The sequence below is a fragment of the Perca fluviatilis genome, chromosome 4 (genome assembly GCF_010015445.1).
Source record: "Perca fluviatilis chromosome 4, GENO_Pfluv_1.0, whole genome shotgun sequence".
NCBI lineage: Eukaryota > Metazoa > Chordata > Actinopteri > Perciformes > Percidae > Perca > Perca fluviatilis.
The window spans coordinates 32777277-32801748 of record NC_053115.1 but is presented as its reverse complement, the minus strand read 5'-3'; the positions used below and the strand labels follow the sequence as shown (position 1 = coordinate 32801748).

Here is a 24472-nt window from a genome sequence, read left to right as displayed (position 1 = left end):
GTCACCTGTGATAATAAACCCGAAGGGAAATGTCACCTAACTCTGCAGCGTGGAGCTTTTTAGCAGTTTTTAGCCTAAAGTGCCATAGGTACAGGGATGGTGGTTCACCACTTTGGTCCGGACTGAAATATCTCAATAACTGTAGGATGGATTGCAATGAAATTGTGTACAGAGAGTCGTGGGCCCCAGAGGACAAAACCAAATGACTTTTGTGATTCCTTGACGTTTCCTTTAGTTTTCACCTATGCTGTAAAATACCTTTAACGTCTACTGGACTGACAGGCACAACATTTAGTACAATTAGTCATGGTTCCCTGAAGATGAATCCTTAATGAGGAGCAACAAACATTTCAAAAACAACAAACGTGCTGCATAACATTTGTATAATAATGCAAAAAAATTACAAGGAAAATAAGTAAATTGATAATAAAAAATGTGCAAAAAAAGAGTTTAAAAAGATTGAAAGCTAAAAACGTCAATAGTAATCAACATAGACTATCTAACTAGATAGTAACATATATTGTATATTTCATATATCAATTAACTTATTTTTCTTGTATGTATTTATTTCATTTTTTGTTGTTGCATATATCATACATAATACACCACATACATACAGCCCCTATTTTTGAAATGTTTGTTGGTTATTTATGTATTTTTTTAAGAAACAAAAACAGGAGAAATTAAACATTTTGGGACGTGGCCAGCCGTTTCAGGAGGCAGTGAAACAGAATGCGGCCCAAATATTCCCGGGAAAAATAACGTCATAAACCCATTGACATATGCATAAACCCCGGCCATTCTCTATTCGGCTCCGGCGCTTAGAGAAGGGTGAGTTTGTTTTATTTCACGGCCTGCACCCATGGATGTATGCCTGAACCGCTTTTACTATCAGGCGACACCATTTCACCGGCAGAACGACCCGCATGTGAAACCAAACGCTTTGTATTTTAAGTCCCGCCTCTTTGAAACGGACCGACCAATAAGGAGACGAACGTCATGGGTTGATCTGAATATTCATCACTTTTCGCGGGCTTTGAGTGTCACATGGGCTTTTCGCGCGAAAAGAGACTCCCGGCAGGAAGAAGAAGTTTCCTTACAAGAGGCAGACACAGACAGACGCGAAACAATGGCGGTGAGTTAAAACGATTAAAAAACAGACTAAAACGTTCAAATGTCGGGTTCCGTGTGTTTTCAAAAGGAGTAAGAAGTTACATTGAACAGACATAAGTTTGTAGCTTGAGTTTTCCGCTGTAAAAACGTTTGACTTTTGTACTTTTATCCTCATCACAACAATGACAGGGATGGTTAACGTTACAGCTTTAGCTACTTGTTGTAACGTTAGCTATCAAGAGACTGAAATGAAAACGTGTTTAAAGATTAAGCCCTGCTGGATTTGAAATACGTTATTTTTTTTTTAATGATCAGTCGGGTTTTCACTGTTGCTAACATGTTCAATCATCTGTTGTGTGTTTGTCCTGCTGCTAAAAGCAGACATGCCATGTGGCTGTTGAGCTTCTTGTTGCTTGATCAGTTAACGTTAACTAACGTTGAATATGGAGTGTGTAAATGTAGTTGTCTGTGGATTAAAGTCAAGTGAGAAATAACACACACATTACTTACAGAAAACTCAAAACCACTGACTAGGTTTCCAGCTAAATTGTGTTTTAACATAGAACAAAATAAGTACCACATGTTAAGAGCATCAGCAGCATGTAGCTAGTTGGTGACTATCTAAATCTCTATCCTGTACGTTAACGTTATTTTTTTATAACGTTACCACTTCATTTTATCGTTTTAGCTGCTTTTTGTGACTTTTGTGGCTGCCAGTAATATCATTGTTTCTTACATCTCTATTTTATTGTGACACATTTTACTCCTGGTTTGACATTTGTGATTTATATTACCATGATAACAGTTAACATATCATAAGACATAGCTAGGGGCTGGACGCTGTAACAGCTTTTGTTGAGACTGTCAGTGTGATGTGAATTCAGACCACAGTTTGTGATGGTCTGTATCAGATTACATTATAGGATGCATCCCACTCTCTGATAGGAGAGAAACCAATATTAGCCCATACATCCGTGAGAGAAACCTATTTAGAAGACCTACATCCTTTAGTAAAGTAATAGTCCAGCTCAGTTTTTATTGTCCCTTTTTATGGTACATTCAGCTCGCAGCATGGGACAAACGGGCACACCAAAGCAGACTCATCCTTCCATGTCACATATTAATACAAGTAATATATCATATTTAAAAAGAGTAACACACAATAACAATAGGCAACAGTAAGTGAACCCCCAATTTTCAACAGGTAAAATGAACAAATGAGAACAAGTTTAAAAGTTCAAATTAAGTTTATTGCACATACTAAAATTAATGTGCAAATATACCACACTGTAAAAATACTCTAGTAAAAGTCCAGTGTTCAAAATCTCACTCAAATAAAAACAAAAGTACAATTTTAATAAGTACTCCTTATGCAGAGTTTGAGTATTATATTATTTGATCATTAATTTAATAATATTTTAATGTCGAAGCTGGCTGAGGTGGAGCTATTTTTAAACTATACACTGGGTTGTTTATATTTTAAATTATATTTATATAAATAAAATCTTAATCTGCAAAATAACTATCAAATATGGGTAGTGGAGTAAAAAGAACAATTTTCCTTGATGTAGAGAACTCGCACTATACATTAGCATCAAATAAAAATACACAAGTACTTAAAAACTGTTCTTTAGGACAGTGCTTGAGTACATGTACAAGTTAGTTTCCACCACTGATAACAATGGTTCAATGTTCAGAATGGATCTTCTGCATTTAAAATTACAAAAAGTGTGACTTTCAGTTATTAATAACAAAACGTAACCCTTTGACGATATACATCCTTTGGATTTCAGATGCTGTTGAACGATAAACTTACTGCTAATGGAATTTTTAAATTCAGATGAGTAGCTATTTAAACAATCCTCGTGTAGCAGCTGTCCAGTTGCATAAAATCACCAAATAAATGAGACAAGAACACTAAAAGAGGGGGAGGTAAACAAAATACAATAGCTAGAAATGAATAATAAACAAAATGTAAATCTAGGCCTGTATGTGCATTAGTGCTTCAAGTCATCCGATGATGTCGTGTCCGCCTGTTGAAATAAGAGTAGTCGGAGTAATGTGTCTGTGTCGTGGCCAGGATTCCTCCGAGTCGTACCACATGGCCACCAGCCCCAGCCGAGCCGCCAGGAGAGGAGACATGACCTCCAGCCCCGGGCGAGACCTGCCCCCCTTCGAGGACGAGTCTGAGGGGCTGCTGGGGGACGGACCCCTGCCCGGAGAGGAGGAGGAGGACGGGGATGGAGAGGAGCTGATCGGAGACGGGATGGAGAGGTGAGGAGGGGGGTGTGGGGGTTGGCTTTGGTCTAAATCTCAACCAGCAGGTTTACTTGGCGTCGGAAAATTTTGGCGCTTGCTGACGAGTGTTTTTCTCCTCCGTCCAGGGATTACCGAGCCATCCCGGCGCTGGACCAGTACGAGGCGGAGGGCTTGGACCTGGACGACGAGGATCTGTCGGAGCTGTCGCCTGGAGCCCGAGCCGCCGCCGAGGAGGCCATGAGGAGGCGGGACAGGGAGCAGGGCGTCAGTGGGCGGCTGAGGAGAGGACTGCTCTACGGTGAGGAGCCATTATTCAAAATGCAACAGGAAGTTGGTTATTGTTAGCATAGAAATCTAGACGCACCCTAGCGGCAGCAACATTATTTTGCAGCCGGGGGGGAGGAGGGGGGGGGTCTAGGCACTCTCCGTTGACTTGCGAGCTGGAAAAACCAACTCGCCTGGTTGTAGCGCTATCCTATTATTTGCGTGCAGAGGGAATTCGAAAGACAACCATTTACCCCTCGGATTGAGCCCCGTCGATGGTGAGTTCCCCAGACCCAACATTTTGATGTGGGTCCTGCTTGTCAGGCTGGGTTATTGTAGTTTTGCCTACTGATTTGGCCCGTTATCAACTTTGCTGAGGCATTACTCCGTCAAATCTGATCTCCGTCATGTTTTCGGGGTGACCAATGCCGGTGCAGAGAGTCCCCCGCGACTGTCTAGTTGTTCGTGCTTATTTTTAGTCAAAGCTGCTCCAAGAACATCCTCACTTCCTCTCTTCTCTAGTCTTGCTCCATGGATGTAGATTAGTCGACCTTTTTAAAAACCATCTCTTTGAATCAGCGTACGTGCACTTTCAGGTCCTGTAGCGAGCCAATCATTGCAACGCGGTCTGTGTCCCTGTATTGTTACAAAATCCCGCTTGCATTGTCACAAAATCTTGGAGGTGCACGGCTCGGTGCTCAGACCCTCGGCGCACAGGTGCCCAGAATGCAATTGTGCAATATCACCATCCGCACCGCCCCTATCCGTGCTGACCGCAAGAAGCATGCAACATGTTTTACATCCTCAGTTTTACAGAGGATAGGATTCCTGTTATCCATTGCGAATTAACATCTGTAAATTCACTTAGAAATCCTTTTGAAAAAATAACTCCAGAACTTGCCAGAGGAGCTGCTAATTCAGCATACTTCAAATGGAGTCAATTTGACAAATGGAGGCTAAAAATAACAGGGCTCAAGTTGTAGCCCACAGCTAACTCACTGTCCCCATGGAAACATTATACATACCTATAGAACTGTAGTTCCAAAATCTGGAGCATGATCATCCCCCATATAGAAGTATAACAAAGAGTTACAAAATACATTGATATTAACTTTTTTTTATTTATTTCCTTTTACAAAGAGCAGATCTCTAATATATCTCTGCTGTATAATACAAGCAGAAATATACAAATATAATAGACAGATAAAAGGCATATAAGAAATGACAGGAAAGGGGTGGATAAATGAGTGTTGTCAGTACTTGGAACAAAAAACAATCCTACATTAAAAGAAGCTGACAGATGTTAGGCAGAGGTGTCTTTTTATTTTATTTTTTTAAAGGGTCCAGGGTGAAAAGGAGGTGGGTGAAGGGATCGGGTGAATAACTTGTTTATTTTTGCTGTGTCCAGACAGCGAAGACGAGGACGACGAGCGCCCGGCGGCTCGAAGAAGGCGATTGGCTGAGCGGGCGGCCGAGGGTGTTGCAGACGGAGAGGAAGAGGAAATGATCGAGAGCATCGAGAACCTGGAGGACATGAAGGTTTGTAATACTGCTGCTACAATCGTATTAATTTTTTTTTTGTTCTTTTCCTGTCGGACTGGTACTTTCCAGCGGTGGTACGGGGGTCTGACGGTTTTTTTCTCCCCCTGTCTGCAGGGCCACACTGTGAGGGAGTGGGTGTCCATGGCGGCTCCCAGGCTGGAGATCTACAACCGCTTCAAGAACTTCCTGCGGACCCACGTGGACGAGAACGGCCACAACGTCTTCAAGGAGAAGATCAGCGACATGTGCAAAGGTAGCCCAACTGTTTTTGTAAAATATGCGTTTGTGTGGCCCGGTTAGCTCAGTTGGTAGAGCAGGCACACATATTTGGGGTTGTATACCTCGACGCAGAAGGTCCAGGGTTCGAGTCCAACATGAGACGTTTTCCTGCATGCCATCCCCCCTCTCTCTCCCCTTTCATATCTATCTGTTCTTTCCATTAAAGGCTGAAATGCCCCCCAAAAAATCTTTAAAAAAATATATATATATTTTTCTGAATTCTGGTTTAAAGTGAATGAACTTAACATCCCACCTGCCATTCCAGAGAACAAGGAGAGTCTGGTTGTGAACTATGAAGACCTCGCAGCCAGAGAGCACGTCTTGGCCTACTTCCTACCAGAGGCTCCAACTGAGATGCTGAAAGTGAGTTCAGTTGTGTTGTTTTTAGTCATATTAAAATGTTATTGTATTTTATTCAAAGACACTGCCCCAAAGAAGAAATAATTTTTTTTTTTTTAATCACATTTTTTCTGAGGCCTGGCCTGTGAGAGTCTCCTGTCTCTGACTTACAAATCATTCGGGTTGCTTTCTGGTGGGGTTCAGACTGGTGAACAGACTGGTGTGAAAGCTGTCGAACTCTGACTAAACAGAACTGAAGAACAACGATGGATCCTTTTTATTTTTCTTAGTCTCTAAATCCAACGTGTGTGTGTTGTCAGGTTTTTGATGAAGCAGCCAAAGAAGTGGTGCTGGCCATGTACCCCAAATACGACCGCATTGCCCACGAGATCCACGTCCGCATCTGCAACCTGCCGTTAGTCGAGGAGATCCGCTCACTCAGGTAACATTGAACGTTTTGCCACTTGTGTCTACTTTACATTAACAGCGTCCGTCCTCTCCTGGAGGAGGGGTCCTTCCTCTGTTGCTAATGCTGCGTTCATGTTGCCAAGATGGATGTGTGATTAGAGGGGGGTCATGTTAGGTTTTGAATAATATATGCCTACAAATTTGATTTAATAGACATTAAAAGACACCTTTCATGTTCGTTTGGGTTGCATACACTTCCGTATTAAGGGCCAAGTCGTGTCTATCAGAGTATTCCGAGAAAAAGGAGTTTCCCAGACTTAATAATGACTTGGATGTCGACGGCAACGCTATTTACAAATCTGCGATCCGTAATCACAATAACTTCTACATGACATGAAAAAGCGACATACGGTTTCGATTTTTTTCCTGAAATATTTTTGTGTCTGAACAGAGGATCTAAAGACAGAGTGCCGTATGTTCTGCAGATGGTAAAGCCCTCTGGGGGCAAATGAGTAGTTTGGGGTTACATAAATAAAACTGACTTATGTGCTTTATACGCAAACACTGCATGAATCATTATCTACTGAGCGCAGTGCAGACGTCAGAATCAAAATGAGCAGATGGAATGGTAAATAATGCATGATGTGCAGACTTCATGGTCCACCAACCCGAGTTTTACAAAAAGCAGGAAACAGACGGGAGATCAAATGAAATCGGGCAACAAATCTAATCGTCTCTCGTTCTTCTTCTTCCCTCCTTCAGGCAGCTCCACCTGAACCAGCTGATCCGGACCAGCGGCGTGGTGAGCAGCTGCACCGGCGTCCTGCCTCAGCTCGGCATGGTCAAGTACAACTGTAACAAGTGTAACTTTGTGCTGGGACCCTTCTTCCAGTCCCAGAACCAGGAGGTGAAGCCGGGCTCCTGTCCCGAGTGTCAGTCCCTGGGCCCCTTCGAGATCAACATGGAGTTGGTGAGTGGCCCCCTGTGTGCGTGCTGGACACGTTGGACATTGTGTTTGTGTTGATGAAGTGAACTATCCTGAGGATAAAAACCTTCACACACTCGTTATCCTAATTAAATGAGTGTGTGTGTAATCAAAACCGTTTCGGCATTATGACTTAAAGTGCACATATTATGCTTTTCCCCTTTCCTTTATTGTTATATATTATTTTTTTTTTGTACACGTTATATGTTTAGAAAAGTTAAAAAGCTCAAAGTCCACCCCAAAGGGACTCACCATCTCCAACAGAAAACACTGTTCACAAACTGCTCCAAACAGCTCTATTGTAGTCCAGCCTTTACTTCAGAGACAAACATGCGTCATTTTGTAACACACGTTATAATGCTCGCCTAGCTGCTAGTGTGGCACGACCTCATACTCTGCTTCTGACTGGCTAGTAGTCCTTACCTAGCTACTGCTCATGTGAGAGTCCCAACAAAGATGGATCAGAAGTGAGATGTCTCACTCTGTAGCTAAAACAGAGAGCTCAACACAGGGTGAAAAGAGGAGCTGCAGCAATGTGCAGTACAACAAAAATATGGTGTTTTTTGAAACTTAAACCATGTAAACCTATTCTGATATAACCTCTAAATACAATTATGAACCTGAAAATGAGCATAATATGAGTTCTTTAACTTTTCCGCTGCATTTATTAGCTAATCGTTTATTTACGGTAAATGGTGGTTCATCCAATGACCTGACCGACCTTTGTCTGAGTTAATGAACCAATCCTCTCCGTCCTGCAGACTGTTTACCAGAACTACCAGAGAATCACCATCCAGGAAAGTCCCGGTAAAGTAGCCGCCGGCCGCCTCCCGCGCTCCAAAGACGCCATCCTGCTGGCCGACCTGGTGGACAACTGCAAGCCTGGAGACGAGATCGTGAGTGGAGTTAAAAACATAAATTTTGACGTGAATAAAAACGTTTGAGATGTGTTACGAGTAGGGTTGGGTATCCATCCTCTATTCTCCTGGATCACCTATAGGGTTGGGTATCGTTTGGGTTTTTTCCGAAACCGGTGCTAAAACGATACTAGTAAAACGGTGCCGGTGCCTGAACCTATACTTAAAATAATAAGGGAATAGAGTATTTTACAATAACTTTGAATGCACCACGAGGCTTACTAGTTTCAAGTGAACGCACCGTCTGTGTTGTTTTTCCGACAACGGCACACTGCTCAACGTCCCGCTGTTGGAATCCTCTCCAGTGAAATACAGTCACACTTTTACACCGTTTAGCTGTCAGCATTTTAACTGTGTTTAATCCAGCTGCTAGCTAATGGTAGGCTAACATTACCTGCTGTCAAGTGTAGTGTTAACTAGCTAACTGTAGGCTAACGTTACCTGCTGTCAAGTGTAGTGTTAACTAGCTAACTGTAGGCTAACGTTACCTGTTGTCAAGTGAAGTGTTAACTAGCGTCGCGTGCAGCGATGCTTCTGTTGCCTCCTGTTTCAATGCATCAGAGAGCAGCTCAGAAGGCACCGAAATCTGCGTTGCAATTCGGTCCGGTAGCCAACCCTAGTTAGATCGCAAATCCATTTTCTCAAACTATGCTCGCAAACAAAAAAGTTGAAAGAATGAGATTCTAATTATTGTTTTTTTTTTTATTATTATTTCTGATTACCAGGTGATTTACTTTCTTCAGCACAATGAAAAAGAAAACCGACATGATGATTTTTACTTTCCCTCGCAGGAACTGACGGGCATCTACCACAACAACTACGACGGCTCTCTGAACATGGCCAACGGCTTCCCCGTGTTTGCCACGGTGATCCTAGCCAACCACATCACCCGCAGAGACGAGGGCGTCGCCGTGGCCGAGCTGACCGACGAAGACGTCAAGGCCATCGTCACCCTGTCCAAGGACGAACGCATCGGGGAGAGGGTGAGGATGAGCACACTCTGATACCTCTGAACGTCTGCTGCAGCTCGGTAGAATACGTTCTAAAATGACCGACGTTGCAGTCAGTCTGAAATTATTTGTCCCTCAAGTAAAGAAAGATTGTGACTGCAGATGATTTGTTGTAATAGCTACCGAGGTCTTCTTCATCAAATATGTTGGTACACTTCAGTCAGTGCAGTCACACCAACTCAGAAAATATATTTGCCTGTCACAAGGTGATGGAAATTTGACTTTGCTATTAAAACCTATGCACATGTTATGCATGGAGTAAAAACATATTTTTAGTATAATTTTGTTCTTTGTGCACAACTGATTTAGATTTTAAGTTTTCTGTCTGACTGTCCCGCAGACATTTCTCTGACTTTTTGTAAAATTCATTAAGATTAAATTAAAGCTAAATTAGAACTTTTCTTTGGGCAGAAAGCAAGAAAAATACCAAAACTCTACACTACTATTGGCAACAGACAGAGAACCATTTTTTGGGGGCTTTTCTGCCTTTTTTTTAATGGACAGGACAGCTAGGTGAGAGAGGGGGGGGGAAGACATGCAGGAAATAGTCACAGGTCAGATTCGAACCCTGGACCTCTGCGTCGAGGCATAAACCTCTATGTATATGTGCGCCTGCTCTACCCACTGAGCCAACCCGGCCACCAGAGACCCATTTAATCTCTTCTTTATCAGCTGTGTCAACACAGAAGCTGGTTTAAACTGTTTTAATTCAACTCAATTTTATTTATAGTATCAATTCATAACAAGAGTTATCTCAAAACACTTTACAGATAGAGTAGGTCTCGACCACACTCTATAAATTACAAAGTAATTCCAGTAATTCCCCAAGAGCAAGCATTCAGTGCGACAGTGGCGAGGAAAAACTCCCTCTCAGGAAAAAACCTGGGACAGACCCAGGCTCTTGGTACGCGGCGTCTGACGGTGCCGTTTTTTTTTTTTCTGGCTTAATGAATTAAAACGTGGTAACTTATCACCTGAGCCGTATTACGAGCCACGCATAAAGGCGGCTGGTTTGTGATATTTCCTGTACAGATGTTTCTTAACCTGCTCTGTCGTGTCTGTAGATCTTTGCCAGCATGGCGCCGTCCATCTACGGCCACGAGGACATCAAGCGAGCCCTGGCCCTGGCGCTGTTTGGAGGAGAGTCTAAAAACCCAGGTCACTACCAGCCTGAAGCAGTAACACCTTTTCTCTCTGTGTGCCCTCCTCCTGTTTCTGTTCACCAGTAAACACTCTCACCCCCTTCTCTCTCTCTCTTCCAGGTGGTAAACACAAAGTGCGCGGAGACATCAACGTGCTGCTGTGTGGAGACCCGGGAACCGCCAAGTCTCAGTTCCTCAAGTATGTATATCCATGCCCAAAATACACCTATAATAACATTTAGATGTTTTTTTTTTGTTTGTTTTTTTATACTTTTTAACTATTTTAAATATTGGTTATGCTAAATATGAAGCTACAGATCTGTTAGCTTAGATTATTAGCATAAGTGTTGACTTCCTGTAGTCACTGAAGAAGCTACAATGGAATTCCAGGAAGTTACTCCTCCTGGCCAATAAATCATCTTGGCACGTAACACCACAACGTGTCCTTTTTACATTTTATTTTTTTTGTACAGATTAAATAAACAACATGTTAATTGGTGAGCTTTAGCGTTGCTGCTCGGTGGGTTTTATTCTCTTTGCACGGAGCCAGCTAGCTGTTTCTCACTATTTACAGTCTTTGTGCTAAGCTAATACCCAGCTGTTTCTTTACTGTACAGATATTGAAAATAGTTGAAAGTTATACTTGTCAAAGTTGTTGAAGTATAAAAGAAAAGAGAATTTCCTTTAATGAAAAGCTAAAATGGCACTCGGGAGAGACGCAGACCTCTGCCAAGGCCCACGCTGCGTTCACGTGCTCCTCCGATGGTCCCACTTCCCGAGTTGGGAAGTCGTTCTTCTGACTTTGGTGTGTTCCTGAGCTTTAAACTTTGAACAGAGCAGAATTAGCACACCTTTTATGCATTTCTGTCACATCTACTGCAGCCGGATTCACTGTGTTCACTCGGAAGGAATCCCTTGTAATGACATTTCAAACATGTTAAGAGGCTAAAAGCGCCTTTTTAAAACGTGCCCTGTTTCAGCCTCCTGGGTGCTAACGCTAGCAGGAGGATAACGCGGTGTTGGCAACACTGATTGTTTTCGCTTTTCTCGCTACTGACGGCACTCCCAAATTTACAAACGACAGAGCTACGTGTTGAAATCGACCGGAATTCTCCTTTTTTAAGTCGTAACTTGGAAACCACATGAACGCGACAAAGATGTGTTGTATTTCATTGCTCAGTGTTTTCTTTAGTTTTTTTTATGATCAGTTTTTTATGTTTTACATTTTTGAACAAACATACGGAACAAACTTACAATGGAACAAGAACTAAAAACCCTCACCCCCCCCAACCTCTGCGGTCTCGATGAAAACGCAACAGACCAAAATACAAGAAAACAAAAATCACACCTTGCCTAGTTGGGCTCTTGCTCAGTGTTTTTAAACAGTGGCGGGGGGGGGGATTGGACGTCAGTATACGGGCTTATCTGCTAAAGTTAGCTGCCGACCGTTACCTTGAAACCATCCAGCAAATAGACGGTACCGTAGGGTGATTTAACGTCACCGCTCATATTACACACGGTTTAACAACAAAACTAAACGCTGAGTGAACATTACTAGCTACGTTTTTCATGTTGGTTTGGAGCGGTACGCACCCCCACTAACCTGGAAAACGCTTTTAAAACAGTAACGTTAATACAGCGTGTCGGAGGAATACAGCGTTCTCCTGCAACGGGAGTCAGAGGCAGAGGGCCCGTCACCGCAGCGTTAGCTAACATTAGCTAACATTAGCTTCTTGTCTCATCTGGGGTCTGATAAACAGTAAATTCATCAAAGTCAGTGTGCCCAACACTATTTTCCAATAAACTGTAGCTGTCAAATTTCACGGGACCCGCGTGACTGCAGATTTCATGTCGCGGCTTTCGTCGCTGTTTATCACTTATTGAGTGACGTAGTACTCGCCCTGTTTATTGGTTTGCCATGACTTCGCGAGTGATGACGTCCTGTCACTGTTCCAGTTGCTCTGCTCACCCTGGAAAAAAAAAGAGAGAGAGAGAGAGAGAGAGAGAGAGAGAGAGAGCGCTTGAGAGCTTGAGTTCAGTAGAGCAGACGGCTCTACGACTTTATCACTTTTCATTATCAGCCGAAGGAAGGGTGGTGCGTGGTGTACATAGCGGAAACCCTGTTGTGCGTCTGCCCTATTTCTGATCCCGTTGAGCTGGAAATTTTACCGTGGCGCAGCGCCACTATGCTATCAACATAGAGGTGAGCCATGAAATGTGATCGGAAAGTCATTTTTCAGATTATTCCGACACCTGGATTCAGCACATATGCCCCATTTCGCAATGTTAATGAAAGTGAAAATAATGTGTATGCGCCCCGTGACTCGGATCGCCTCCAACATGTTGCTTTTTTTTTTACCCCCTTGGCCGATGCTTCACCCTTCCACTGAGTTTCATTAAAAAAAATCTGGCGAGTAGTTTTTCTGTAATCTTGCTGAAAAACGAGCCGACTGACCAAACGGAGCCGTAAACGTGACCTCATCGGCGGCAGTAATGAGAAAGCAGAACGCACAATAGGCCAGGGAACAAAGCTAAGAACATTGGGATTTTATCTCTTAGTGAAAAACCATCTCCCATTTTAAGATGTGCCGGAGTGTGGACGGAACCAGACATAATGCGAGATAAAAAAAGCGTATTTGATTTAGAAAGCCTCTGAATCCGAAGCCCTGATGGATTTCTCTCTGCAGGTACGTGGAGAAGGTGTCGAGCCGCGCGGTGTTCACCACGGGTCAGGGGGCCTCTGCCGTCGGTCTGACCGCGTACGTCCAGAGACACCCGGTCACCCGCGAGTGGACGCTGGAGGCCGGAGCGCTGGTGCTGGCCGACCGCGGCGTCTGTCTGATCGACGAGTTCGACAAGGTGAGCCGAGACGTTCCTGTCCTAGCTCGAAACGCCGATTCGGTCGGGCGCTGTTCTCTCAGACCGGGCGGGTGGAATAATACCGGTCTAACCTCACGCTGTCCTCCCCCCAGATGAACGATGCCGACAGGACGAGTATCCACGAGGCCATGGAGCAGCAGAGCATCTCCATCTCCAAGGCCGGCATCGTCACCTCGCTGCAGGCCAGATGCACCGTCATCGCCGCCTCTAACCCCATCGGTACATAGAACAGTGTGAAATCGGGAGCCAAAAATGGCTGATATTCATTCACTGTCCTCTGCACGTTGTTCCATTTAAGTTTGATTAAAGTCTATTAGTTGTCATTATTTTCAGTACACACTGAAACCAGAGTCAGAGCGTCATAGTGAACGTCTCGTGGTCGCTCTCTGTGCTCCCCTCCCTGCAGGCGGCAGGTACGACCCCTCCCTGACCTTTTCCGAGAACGTGGACCTGACGGAGCCCATCGTGTCTCGATTTGACGTGCTGTGTGTCGTCCGGGACACCATCGACCCTGTGCAGGTAGACGCACGCACACACTTACGTAGATTGTATTTATTTATTTATGTTGGACTGGGTTAGAAGACAGGAGACCTCTTTAACTCTAACCTATGATGAATCATCCCAGTGTGTGTGTGTGTGTGTGTGTGTGTGTGTGTGTGTGTGTGTGTGTGTGTGTGTGTGTGTGTGTGTGTGTGTGTGTGTGTGTGTGTGTGTGAACCAGTATGAGTCTTGTCTGCCCCCATGAAATAATCTCGGAAGTTAAAAGATTTCTTTTAGAATTCAGTCCGGTAGCAGACAACTCACTGCTCTGGCCTGCGATTGGCTCCCTTTCCAAACCAGGACGAGATGTTGGCGCGCTTTGTGGTTGGCTCCCACATCAAGCATCACCCTAGCAACAAGGAAGGGGGCGTGGCCTTAGAAGAAGTTGTTCTGCCCAACACGACGGATGTGCCGCCGATTCCCCAGGACCTCCTAAGGAAGTACATCATCTACTCCAAGGAGCGGGTATGAGCTCATCCTCCATCTTCAATGACCCATCACTCAGTCATGTTGAAGAGATTATGGCTTCTTGTATTATAGGGTGTGGGTGTGTGGGGCAGGCAATGTTTTTTTTAACTGACCACAATGTAACACTTTTGGTACTTATTACTCATTACTAAATGACGATAGGTGACTGAAGTCCAGACAGTTTTTAATGGGGATGCAATGATTAACAAAATAAACCATTGTAATAAACCACCTGGCTACCACGGCGCAACGTTTCACATGTATGTATTATAGTAAAATAATAACCCACTTATTTTAAATTATTGTTGATAAGAATTGGATAGTTTTCAACTATTGTTGTTATTTGTCTTTATGCTACAAGCTGCTCAACGGTGAAATGTCCTGCTGGGATTAATAAAGTACTCTATGTATCTATGCAGCACATACTCCGTTTTGTGTTTTCATGACGCTGCCTGCCCCCCAAAAGCACACACTTTTTTTAAAGTTTAGAGGCAACAAATCACTTTTTCGTGTCTTTGGTTCAACAAAATATTAAAAGACGAGGTCATTAATGTCTTGTGTCTGCAGATTCATCCCAAACTGAACCAGATGGACCAGGACAAAGTAGCTCAGATCTACAGCGACCTCCGCAAAGAGTCGATGGTGAGTCCTCTGAACTTCAACGCGTTTAGAAAATATCCTTCACAGATCATTTTCCCGAAAGAAATACAAGTACACAATAGCACTTATGGTCATAATTTGGTTGACCCTCCAAAGCGTGTAAAGAGTAGCTTGCTGACAACGTGTTGATGCTGGTCTGGTCTCGCTGACAGGCGACCGGCAGCATCCCCATCACGGTGCGTCACATCGAGTCCATGATCCGCATGGCCGAGGCCCACGCCAAGATGCACCTGAGGGACTACGTGCTGGAGGACGACGTCAACATGGCCATCAGGGTGATGCTGGAGAGCTTCATCGACACGCAGAAGTTCAGCGTCATGAGGAGCATGAGGAAGGTGTGTGTGGGTGGCGGCCGGCAGGTTTTCTGTTTTCAAACCCAATCTTTTTTTTTTTTTTTGTCTAACTTCGCTGTCGTCTTGTGTTCCCGTCCAGACCTTTTCCCGTTACCTGGCCTTCCGCAGGGACAACAACGAGCTGCTGCTCTTCATCCTCAAACAGCTGGTGGCCGAGCAGGTCTCCTACCAGCGGAACAGATACGGAGTCCAGAACGACTCCATCGAGGTCCCGGAGAAGGAACTGCAGGATAAGGTAACCAGAAATGAAGATGGGGAGATAATGAACACGTTAAATAGTACGTTTAGGTCAAAGGTCTTTTCCTCTGGTGTTAACTTTCAACCCAAACTTCAAACCTCTCGGGCAGCCATTGGCTAGCCTTTGTATAGCTGAATTGATATGAAGTTAGAAATACAAAAACACTGATGTGTTGGGTGTTGTTACAAATTCAGTGGAGATGTAAGAGGCTCGGAGTGCAGAGGACTAAAGTCTTCACTGGTGTGGACTCGAGAGACTGACACGACAGACAAAAATCGGAAAAAAGATTTTTAACTCCACTTTGATTTTAACAGCAATCACTTGTGACTTCACGTGGACTGGATTAGACTGGATTTTAGATTTTAAAATCGATACCAGTTTAAGTGTATGTTATATTTAGAATATAGCCAAAACGTATCCCACATGGAGAAATGCGTCCAAGCTCTAATCAGTCTTTTGTCCGTCTCCTCCTCCTCCTCCTCCTCCTCCAGGCGAGACAGATCAACATCCACAACCTGACGTCCTTCTACGACAGCGACATCTTCCGCTCCAACAAGTTCAGCCACGACGGGAAGAAGAAACTGATCCTGCAGCAGTTCTAAAAGCCCTCACCACCCACTCCTCTTCCTCCTCCTACTACTTTTCCCCCTACTTTTAGAGTGCTTGAGGAACTCAGTTTCGTAGCCCAAAATGGGTCATTGAAGAGAGGAGGAAAAAAAAAGAAAGTGCTTGGGTTTCATCATGTTTAGACTCCAGGGTGAGGCGTAGTTACCTTTTTTAAGTCTGAACTGATGCCTGGAAGACATTTTTGCGTGGAAGAGTTCCGCTGGAGGAAGCAGGCGAAAGAAGATGATCAGAGGGGGAAACCTGCAGCAGGAACACAAACCTGTTTTTTTTTTTGTTGTTTTTGTTGGAGCTGTAATGTTGTTGACCTCGTTTTGAATCTTAAAGCTGGGTGGGAGGGGGGGGGTGTGTGCGCGTACTTCACAAAATGGTGAAATGGCCCCAGATCACGCAGAGTTTCCACTGGATTGTTTGGGTATCCATGGTGACTGGAAGTAACGCGTCACAACACATGAAATGAAGAGATTGGTTTCAAAATAAGAGCTAATATTTGGTCAAACAGCGTCGACGGAAGTCATTTTAACTGCAGAAATATTGAATAAAAATCGAAAAAAAAAAGGGGAAAATAACAATCAAACTCTTCAGGTCATTCCACGCTGTTGCTCCTCCTCCTCCTGTGTTTTCCATCTCTTCGCGGGTTCCTCTCTGTATCCGCCCTCTGCTGGGGCCGGTTGTAAATAAATGTACATGTCTCTGTCCGTGTTGTTGAAGAAATGGGATTTATTGTCTGATTCCTCTCTGTTACTACCTTCTGTCAAGATGGAGGACGTTTGACAGATTTTTGCATTTCAAGCGTTTTCTACTCGGTGGGCGTTCACGTGTGAAGTGAACGTAGCCTCCTTCATACGTCACAAAAGTGCACATTTGGACAGATAATAAAAAACACAAAGTGCTTAAAGAGGTTAAAGTGAACTGTAGGTCTGTTTCCATATTAAACTTGTATTTGTTAAACCTGTCTTTTGTCCCCTTTGCATCCGCAGAGAGTTTGGTCCACATCTCATTTGAGAGTTTGGTCCACATCTCATTATTGAACACTGATCTAATGGTTGGATTTAGTTTCTGCTGACAACATGTGGTGGAAACCTCCTGACTGGTTAATTAGATTTTTAGATTTTTTGACTCTTTTGCTACTAATGTGCTATTTTTGAACATCATGAGGGACCTTTTGATCCCATCTTCTCCTGTCCACATGTCAGTGTTAAGTACAATTTTGGGGTACTTGTACTTTACTTAGTTATTTCTGTTTTCTGCTGCTTTATAAGCTTCTACTGCACTACATTTCGGAGGGAAATATTGTACTTTGCACCACACTACTTGTTTTTGGTAACTTTAGCTACTTCACAGATTTAGAATACAAAATACAATCAACAAATTATGATATATTGTTATAGGCTGACATGGCATATTAGACTTTATTGATCCTCAGGCAGTAAATTCACAAGCTACCCAGCGCTGTATAAAGTAGTTACAATGAGCTCCACCTTATATAACCTATATATAAAGTGATGAACACATTAATGCATCAATAGTTATAATCCAGAAATATAATTATTCTGCATAATGAGTACTTGATACTTTAAATATATTTTGAAGTTAATACTTTGACTTGTAACAGAGTATTCTACACTGTGGTATTACTACTTTCAAATAAGCAGACCAGTGCAGATGGAGTAATTCCAGTGTAAATATAAGAATTTTTTTTTTATATATCTTGTGTATTTATGTTTATTTTGTACTTGTAAATCCTTTTTTTCAATCATTTCAGTTTGTGTATTTGTGATAAAAGTTGGGAACGCAAAGGAACAACAATTTACGAGGAGCACTTGAACGCATCTGTAAGCCCGAGCCGAGTCAGTCCGCGACAGCGACATCCAGCGGCCAGCAATCGGCGGCGGTGCTGCAGCGGATCAGATCCCGGTGTGACCGCAGCTCTGCCCGCACCGCGCGCACACACACACGCACACACACACACACACACACACACACACACACACACACACAGCCCAGCCTAGCCTGCCTGTCTGTCTGTCTTTCTGTACGCACACCGCAGACAGTTCGTTAGTCAGTGAGCCCGCACACACAGCACGTCTGTCTGTCTGCCTGCCTGTCTGTCTGTAAGGACACCGCAGACAGTCAGTCAGTGAGCCCGCACTCAGTCAGCAGACACAGCACGGCCATGAGCACGGCGTTTTCCTGACGCTCTCCACTCACAGCCAGAGAGCATCTGCAGCTCCAATCTGTGTGATCTGTCCATTTAGAGCCGAGGAGGAGGAGGAGAGGAAGCACTGCAGCAGACATGCCGGGCCTGCTCCACATCACGCTGACCGGTGAGTCTTCTTATTTTCAACATCTATTTCATAGGAACATAACCAGCTTGTTTTCAACAGGATAGCCTACACACACACACACACACACACACACACACACACACACACACACACACACACACACACACACACACACACACACACACACAACAATAAGCCCAACACCAGAGACTTTAACAAACATCACACCAGTGTAAACTCCCTGCTGAGCACCACAGACCTGTTTTAACATCCTAAAATAATATGATGTTGCGGTATTAATAGCAGTGTTATTAATATTAATACTATTATGAAATCAGGGTGTAATCCAGCAGAGCATGAACGCAGGTTGTTTTTTTAATGAAGCGGTTCAGGTTAAATTCTGCAAAGTGGGTGCACAGGCTGGCAGTGTGTGGGAGGCGCGCAGTGCACTTAAATCAGCAGACACACACTGCAGTGTCTGACACACGCGCACACACACATACACTAATAATCATTATCATAACCTACACACAGGTTAGTTTTTATCAGGATGATCAACAGCAGTTTTGCATAGTCATGGACAACAATATATATTATATATATATATATATATATATATATATATATATATATATATATATATAATTTCTTTTTTTTAAAATCCCTGTCATAATTTTCTACAGCTAAAAGTACTTGTTTTGTTTGACCATTGGTCCAAATATATATATATATATATATATATATATATATATATATATATATATATATATATATATATATATATAACGTTTTAATTGACCATCTAATGTGAGAAAGAAAATCATCACATTTGAGAGCCAGGCAGGAACTGTTTGATATTTTGTACTTAAAAAACGACAAATGCAGATAAAATTTCTGTGGATTGACTAATGGATTCATATCATCATCATCATCATCATCATCATCATCATCATCATCATCATCATCATTATCACAGCAGCAGCACAGATCTGCCCCATATGATCTCCAGCTCTTTCTGTGGTTGTTGTTGTGTTTGATGGTGCAGCTTTTTCCGAAGAAGAAATATGGAGGTTCAGCTCTCCTGTATCTGTGAAGCTACGCTGGTATTTAACAGCTTCCACGCTGGCTAAATTAAACATTATGGCTCTTTTGAAGTATAAAAACATATGATCTGTTTTTCTCAAAATGATAAAACATTTTGGAGAAGACTTCCTGCTTCTCCTTATGGAGGCTTGTTTAGAAAAGAGAGAAGATAACCGGGTGAGGAAGAGGATGCTGAGCGGAACCTCTCCACCCCTTCTGTCTCTGTCGGGTTGAAGGGGGATTTGGGGGAGGGTCCCGGCCAACTATAAGCTGATCTGAGGGGGCTTTAGGGGCAACATACTGCACTGAACACAGAATTAAAGCTAGAATCGACAGGAGGAAGGAAATAGTAGTTGTGCCATCAGATTTTATTGGCCATGTGAACTGTTTTCTGCGGTGTTTATGGACATTTACAACCACCATGCTACTGTTGTTAATCAGCCATAAGCCCACAGACCCACAAGGCTTATTATACTCATTATACAGCAGAAAGCAAATGCTGCCTACGAATGGAAATTGCGGGGTCTTATTTTTGACATGTGGAGTCAAAAATAACCCACTCCCAAATATTCCTCAATAAACAAACAAACAAAAAGACCCAGATTCAATTCAACATCAAACATGGACATGCAGAAACAAAGATAAAAGCTATCAACAGCATATGAAACATCCGTTGCAACACAGTTGCTTTCAATTTTAAACAACATGGGATTCAACATTTTCATAAACATCAAAGGGATCATCCCTGTGTTCCCAGGGTATGTGTGTCTCCTGATACAAACTAAAATTGGAAGAGAGTGGTAGGGACGATCTTCGCAGTTTGAATTGCAAAAGAACGAAGGGAGGCGGATGCTTCAAACGCAGTTTGAATGGTAAAAATATGTTCAGCTACTGTAGAGATTTCAGTAAAAAGTCAAGAAAACTGTCTTGCCCGCAAAATTAGAGGGCGTTTTGAGGAGTAAGCTATAACATCAGTAGGCCATAAACTCTGGGTGATTTCAAAATATTGACCCAGGGAAACATACATTGAACAATTGACCTCATGAACAAAAATTGCTGAGGACATAAAACCCATGAACAGTCCCCTTAATATGTCATATTAAAGCTTTAGTGCGTAACTTTTTTATACTATATTAATGAACGTCCTTTACATTCAAGCCATTGCCAAATGAGTTGATACAAAGCTAATTAAGACTATCAGCTCCACACAACTCTCTCTGGATTTCTCAGGATGGCTATGTTCACAAAATGGTGTGGTCTGGCAACATTGACGCTCAGAAGCTCGAGTGAAGATGATTACCTCTTCTGAAGAATCCATCATGTTTTTTTAATCCTCCGTGTCCTCCTTGGCTACTAGCAACTGAGTGTATTCCATCCGAAAGTAGCTACTACTGGGCTGTCGGGAATTGACACTAGTTTAAAAGGTCTCTTGTTGAGATTCTTGTAAGTGGGATTCTTGTTACCAAAGTCATTAGGATTCAACGCGTTCTCATGAACAGGATCCTATCATACAAAAACGGATGCACAACAATTCGTATGATATCCTACGAAATTACAGCGACCGCCGGCCGGTCAGGTGACTGTTAAGTTTAGCGGTCTTTACAGTTAAATTTAGCTGAGAAAAGGTGACTGTGAGCCGGGTACAGAGCACCGTGACGTCACGGTCCTTTTCAGAGGCCGCTGCGGTTGAGTTTAAGGTGACAGTCATGTGGCACCAAAACAACTAGTTAAGATTAAAAAAAAAGATCGTGGTTTGGGTTAAAACACCGGCTACAATAAGTAGTACTCCCAGGACAGGAACACGCATTTCCTGGGTGAAAGTCTTGTGTTTTCCCCTTAACTTCTCCCGGGACACCAACCCCGCTTCCCCACTTGAAAGCCCCGTGTTTTAGGCCCCAGTACTTATGTAGCTAAAAAAAAGACAAACATACCCTTTCTCCACTTTAACTTAGACATTGTAGTTGTACCTGTTTGGACAAATTAAACCCTGCACAATTCAACATACAAATTAAGTGATTTATTGACACTTAAAGGTCCAATATGTAATATATTTACTGTAACAAATCCAAAAATGACCCCAATGCGTCATCAGATATTAAGGAAACATGCTAAGTTGAAATATCTTTTCTGACAACAATGCTAATGCCAGTATTTTCTCCTTTTGAAATTTCCTTTCAATGACAGAATTTCTGTTTGTGTATCAACTGCCCAGTTTGACAGCCAGGCCGGGTTGCCAGATATACCTGTAAAAACGTAAACCCAGCGCGCTACAGCTGTAACGGTAGTACAGCCATGAAAGCAGCAAACAAACAAACAGGATCAACGGAGATAGATTGTACCGAACTAAAAAACACATTTCTAACATTTGCGTGACCAGAGACGTTACAAACCTAATATTAAATGTATTTGAAAGATTGAGCCCAAAAGGACGCTGAGTTGGCTAATTTCCTCCTGAACATGTAGCTAAGCATTAGCTTCAGCCTAATTTATCACGGCTACAAGAGACAGGCATTTTATGTCATTTCATCATGTGTGTATTCACATTGAATTATATAGCTAGAGTACCCAAGTTGGTTACTCGCAAAAACAACTTGAGAGAGCCAGTAAAGTGATCCCAACTGGTCCTGGTTAACGCCGTCACGCTAACCCTGCTAACTGCTAACGTTACCGGAGGACCAGGCAAGCTGTTTACAACATGAAGCCAGTTCAGCGGCCGGAGCCGACAACGGTGAGTTATTTTAAGCCAAGAGAGGGGGGCTGTAAATCGGGAAGAGAGGACCGTGAGTTTGCAGTGTGTTTAGCGCTTGTTGTCGTAATTCTAAGCCAGTAAAGTGTGTTCAGTCGGGTGGAGAGGACGGCAAGGTGGTGTTATTTTTAGCGGTTCCTACCGTAATTCTAATCCTAGGAAGTGTGTCTGTCCGTCGGATGGAGAGGACGGCAAGGTTGTTGTGTTTTTAGCGGTTCCTACCGTAATTCGAAGCCGAAAAAATTGTCTGTCAGTTGGGTACAGAGCTCCGCGTGAGCACGGGCTTTTATGACTGTCAAAATAGCCAGCGTCTAACGTTAGCTACTCCGCTGTGCTGTGGAGTAGTGTCTGACTATGTGAGACAATCGTCTAGCAACACTGTTGTGGATGCTCCTTCGGCGCGCTTTGGAGGAGAATCTGGCAAAGCGAGACTATGAATGCTGCGGTCTCAGCCTGGCAACCTCCTCGAACTTCAAGTCTGGGGAGGAGGGGGCGGGGGAGACGACTCTCTCCAGCATTTTGAATTTGTACTGCAGTAACTATTTTAAAAACTAGCTGTCTGTATTACATATCGCACCTTTAAGACTGAAATTCAATCTGTTTTCTAAACAGAAGTAAGGAAAACATTATTGAGCGAGAGAAGCTCACTCAATAATGTTTTCCCTCAGGGGGCGTTGGTGTGAAGCCTCACAGGTTAACATGAACCACTGAGTTCTCTGAGTATTTACGACCAGTTTTCCACGTCCCCTTTGGCTGTGTGCTTTCCCAGCTACCATCAGGGTAGGGTTTTTGTCTTTCTGCCTCTGTAATCTCAGGTTCGCTGTGGTTTGATGAACTTTTGGAGGCTATCTCCCCTCCAGCACCTGCTCATATTGCCCGCCGTGGCACCTCAGCGCAGAGTTTATCTGTGTGAAGCTGATAACTCAGCTGTTCGGTCCCTCCTGCTGCATGGACTGTGGAAGATTTTTCTGAAGTAATTACGCTGCAAATTTGCCTTTGCAGACAAAACATTTCAAGGTGACTGTGTAATGTTGAAAGAAGGGCGTGCAGAGAGAAATGTGCTTTTATGTGTGTTTTTGGATAACATCATAGGCTCCATGTTGGTTGCAATACAGACAAAACTTAGAATACATTTATAGTTTGCTTAGTTTTTAATGTGCTATGTTTGTAGTTAGCAAAGGGTTTGAATACGAGTTTAGCTTCCCTGAAAGAGACATAAGCTCCCAGAAAGCCTCATTTGAGAAATTTGCAGGGGGGCTGTAAAATATCGTTATATGTTTTTGTTTCTGAATACATTTATATTCCCCTGTACATTTAGGTTCCTGAAATATGCACTTGGCAATTCGCCCATAACAATGTCAGATAATTAGTGTCCATAAATCTGCTGTGCTGTGGACATCCATGTAATAGTTTGCACCCTCAACGCACAGAATGATTTATTGTGTTAGAGGAGCGGTTGGAAAAATGATCTTGCTATATTTTTTACGTAATACCAAATTGTGAGGTTGTGGTTGATAATTGTCATGGGATGCAGCCTCAGTCTGGTCTGTTTAGCAAAGTCACGCACAAACCGTTGCCTGTCCGCTGTGCGTTGGCATTTTAATTGTTTCTCCACATAATTTGAAATGTATTTATAGTATATTTTTTGCAGGTAGGCAGGTGCATTCATGTGTGCGCTCCCTGGAAAAATAGGGCTCCTCTATGGTGTCATTCAAACAATGTATGTAGTTACATAATCAGCTTTTTGTAGTTTTTTTAAAGCAGTATCAGTCGATGCAGCTCTGTTTTGGTCTCCACCAACGTCTGAGGGAAATATCTGGCTCTTTGGCTGCCAAATGTTCACCAGCTAGTCGCTAACTTTGTCCGTCTGTCTTTTGGTGCTTAGCAGGTAGCGTACAGTTGGGTTTATCAGAACTTTGTAGCTGAAAACAGCTGCCATACAGTATGTGACCAAAAAAACAATGCCAATGAGAGCATTGAGAGTTGAAAGACGCTAAACCGCTGCGTGGAGCTGCACAGTAAAGTGATAAATCTGTGTGTCGTATTATATAGTCATTTTACCCATTGGACATACAGGAATATAGAGTTGTACTGTGGCATTTACAATCACTGCATAAGTTATACTGTACGCTCTTCCAAAATACATCTCTGGGGTATATGGCACAATAATGCTGCATCAGGAAGGTGAAAGCTACATCAGCACAAACATAGCACAGTTTTAACCCTTTAATAGACACTGCAAGTCCCAACATCTTCTTCCTCCTCACCCTTCAGCCAAATATTCAAAGATCAATGAGAGATCAGTAAGTAGAAGCAATTTGGTTATGGTGTTGC

General features: G+C 43.1%; 2 protein-coding genes across 3 annotated transcripts in view; both read left to right on the top strand.

The window, feature by feature from the left end:
* The first annotated feature begins 1029 nt into the window (after positions 1-1029).
* mcm2 (minichromosome maintenance complex component 2) lies at positions 1030-16972 on the top strand. The gene is made up of 20 exons (XM_039798949.1): positions 1030-1135; positions 3194-3387; positions 3498-3670; positions 5045-5175; positions 5293-5431; positions 5723-5820; positions 6117-6238; positions 6967-7174; positions 7951-8085; positions 8898-9089; positions 10181-10274; positions 10379-10457; positions 12946-13117; positions 13231-13357; positions 13545-13657; positions 13979-14143; positions 14714-14788; positions 14959-15141; positions 15239-15394; positions 15889-16972. Exons 1-20 carry the CDS (start codon positions 1130-1132, stop codon positions 15997-15999), a joined length of 2673 nt encoding a protein of 890 aa, XP_039654883.1. The 5' UTR covers positions 1030-1129; the 3' UTR covers positions 16000-16972.
* A 940-nt stretch (positions 16973-17912) lies between these two features.
* podxl2 (podocalyxin-like 2) overlaps positions 17913-24472 on the top strand; it is a 33045-nt gene continuing 26485 nt past the window's right edge. For both annotated transcript variants that reach the window (XR_005638965.1, XM_039797688.1), the window contains exon 1: positions 17913-18348. Coding sequence is in view for 1 of the 2 variants with exons in the window: in XM_039797688.1 (XP_039653622.1) it covers positions 18318-18348 (31 nt within the window). In the remaining variant the exon portion in view is untranslated. The remainder of the gene's footprint in view (positions 18349-24472) is intronic.

Excerpts from the sequence above, each read along its gene's own strand:
- mcm2 (XM_039798949.1), top strand. Across the intron at positions 5,821-6,116 it reads CTCCAACTGAGATGCTGAAA|GTTTTTGATGAAGCAGCCAA; the intron begins GTGAGTTCAGTT and ends GTGTGTTGTCAG. Across the intron at positions 7,175-7,950 it reads TCGAGATCAACATGGAGTTG|ACTGTTTACCAGAACTACCA; the intron begins GTGAGTGGCCCC and ends TCCGTCCTGCAG.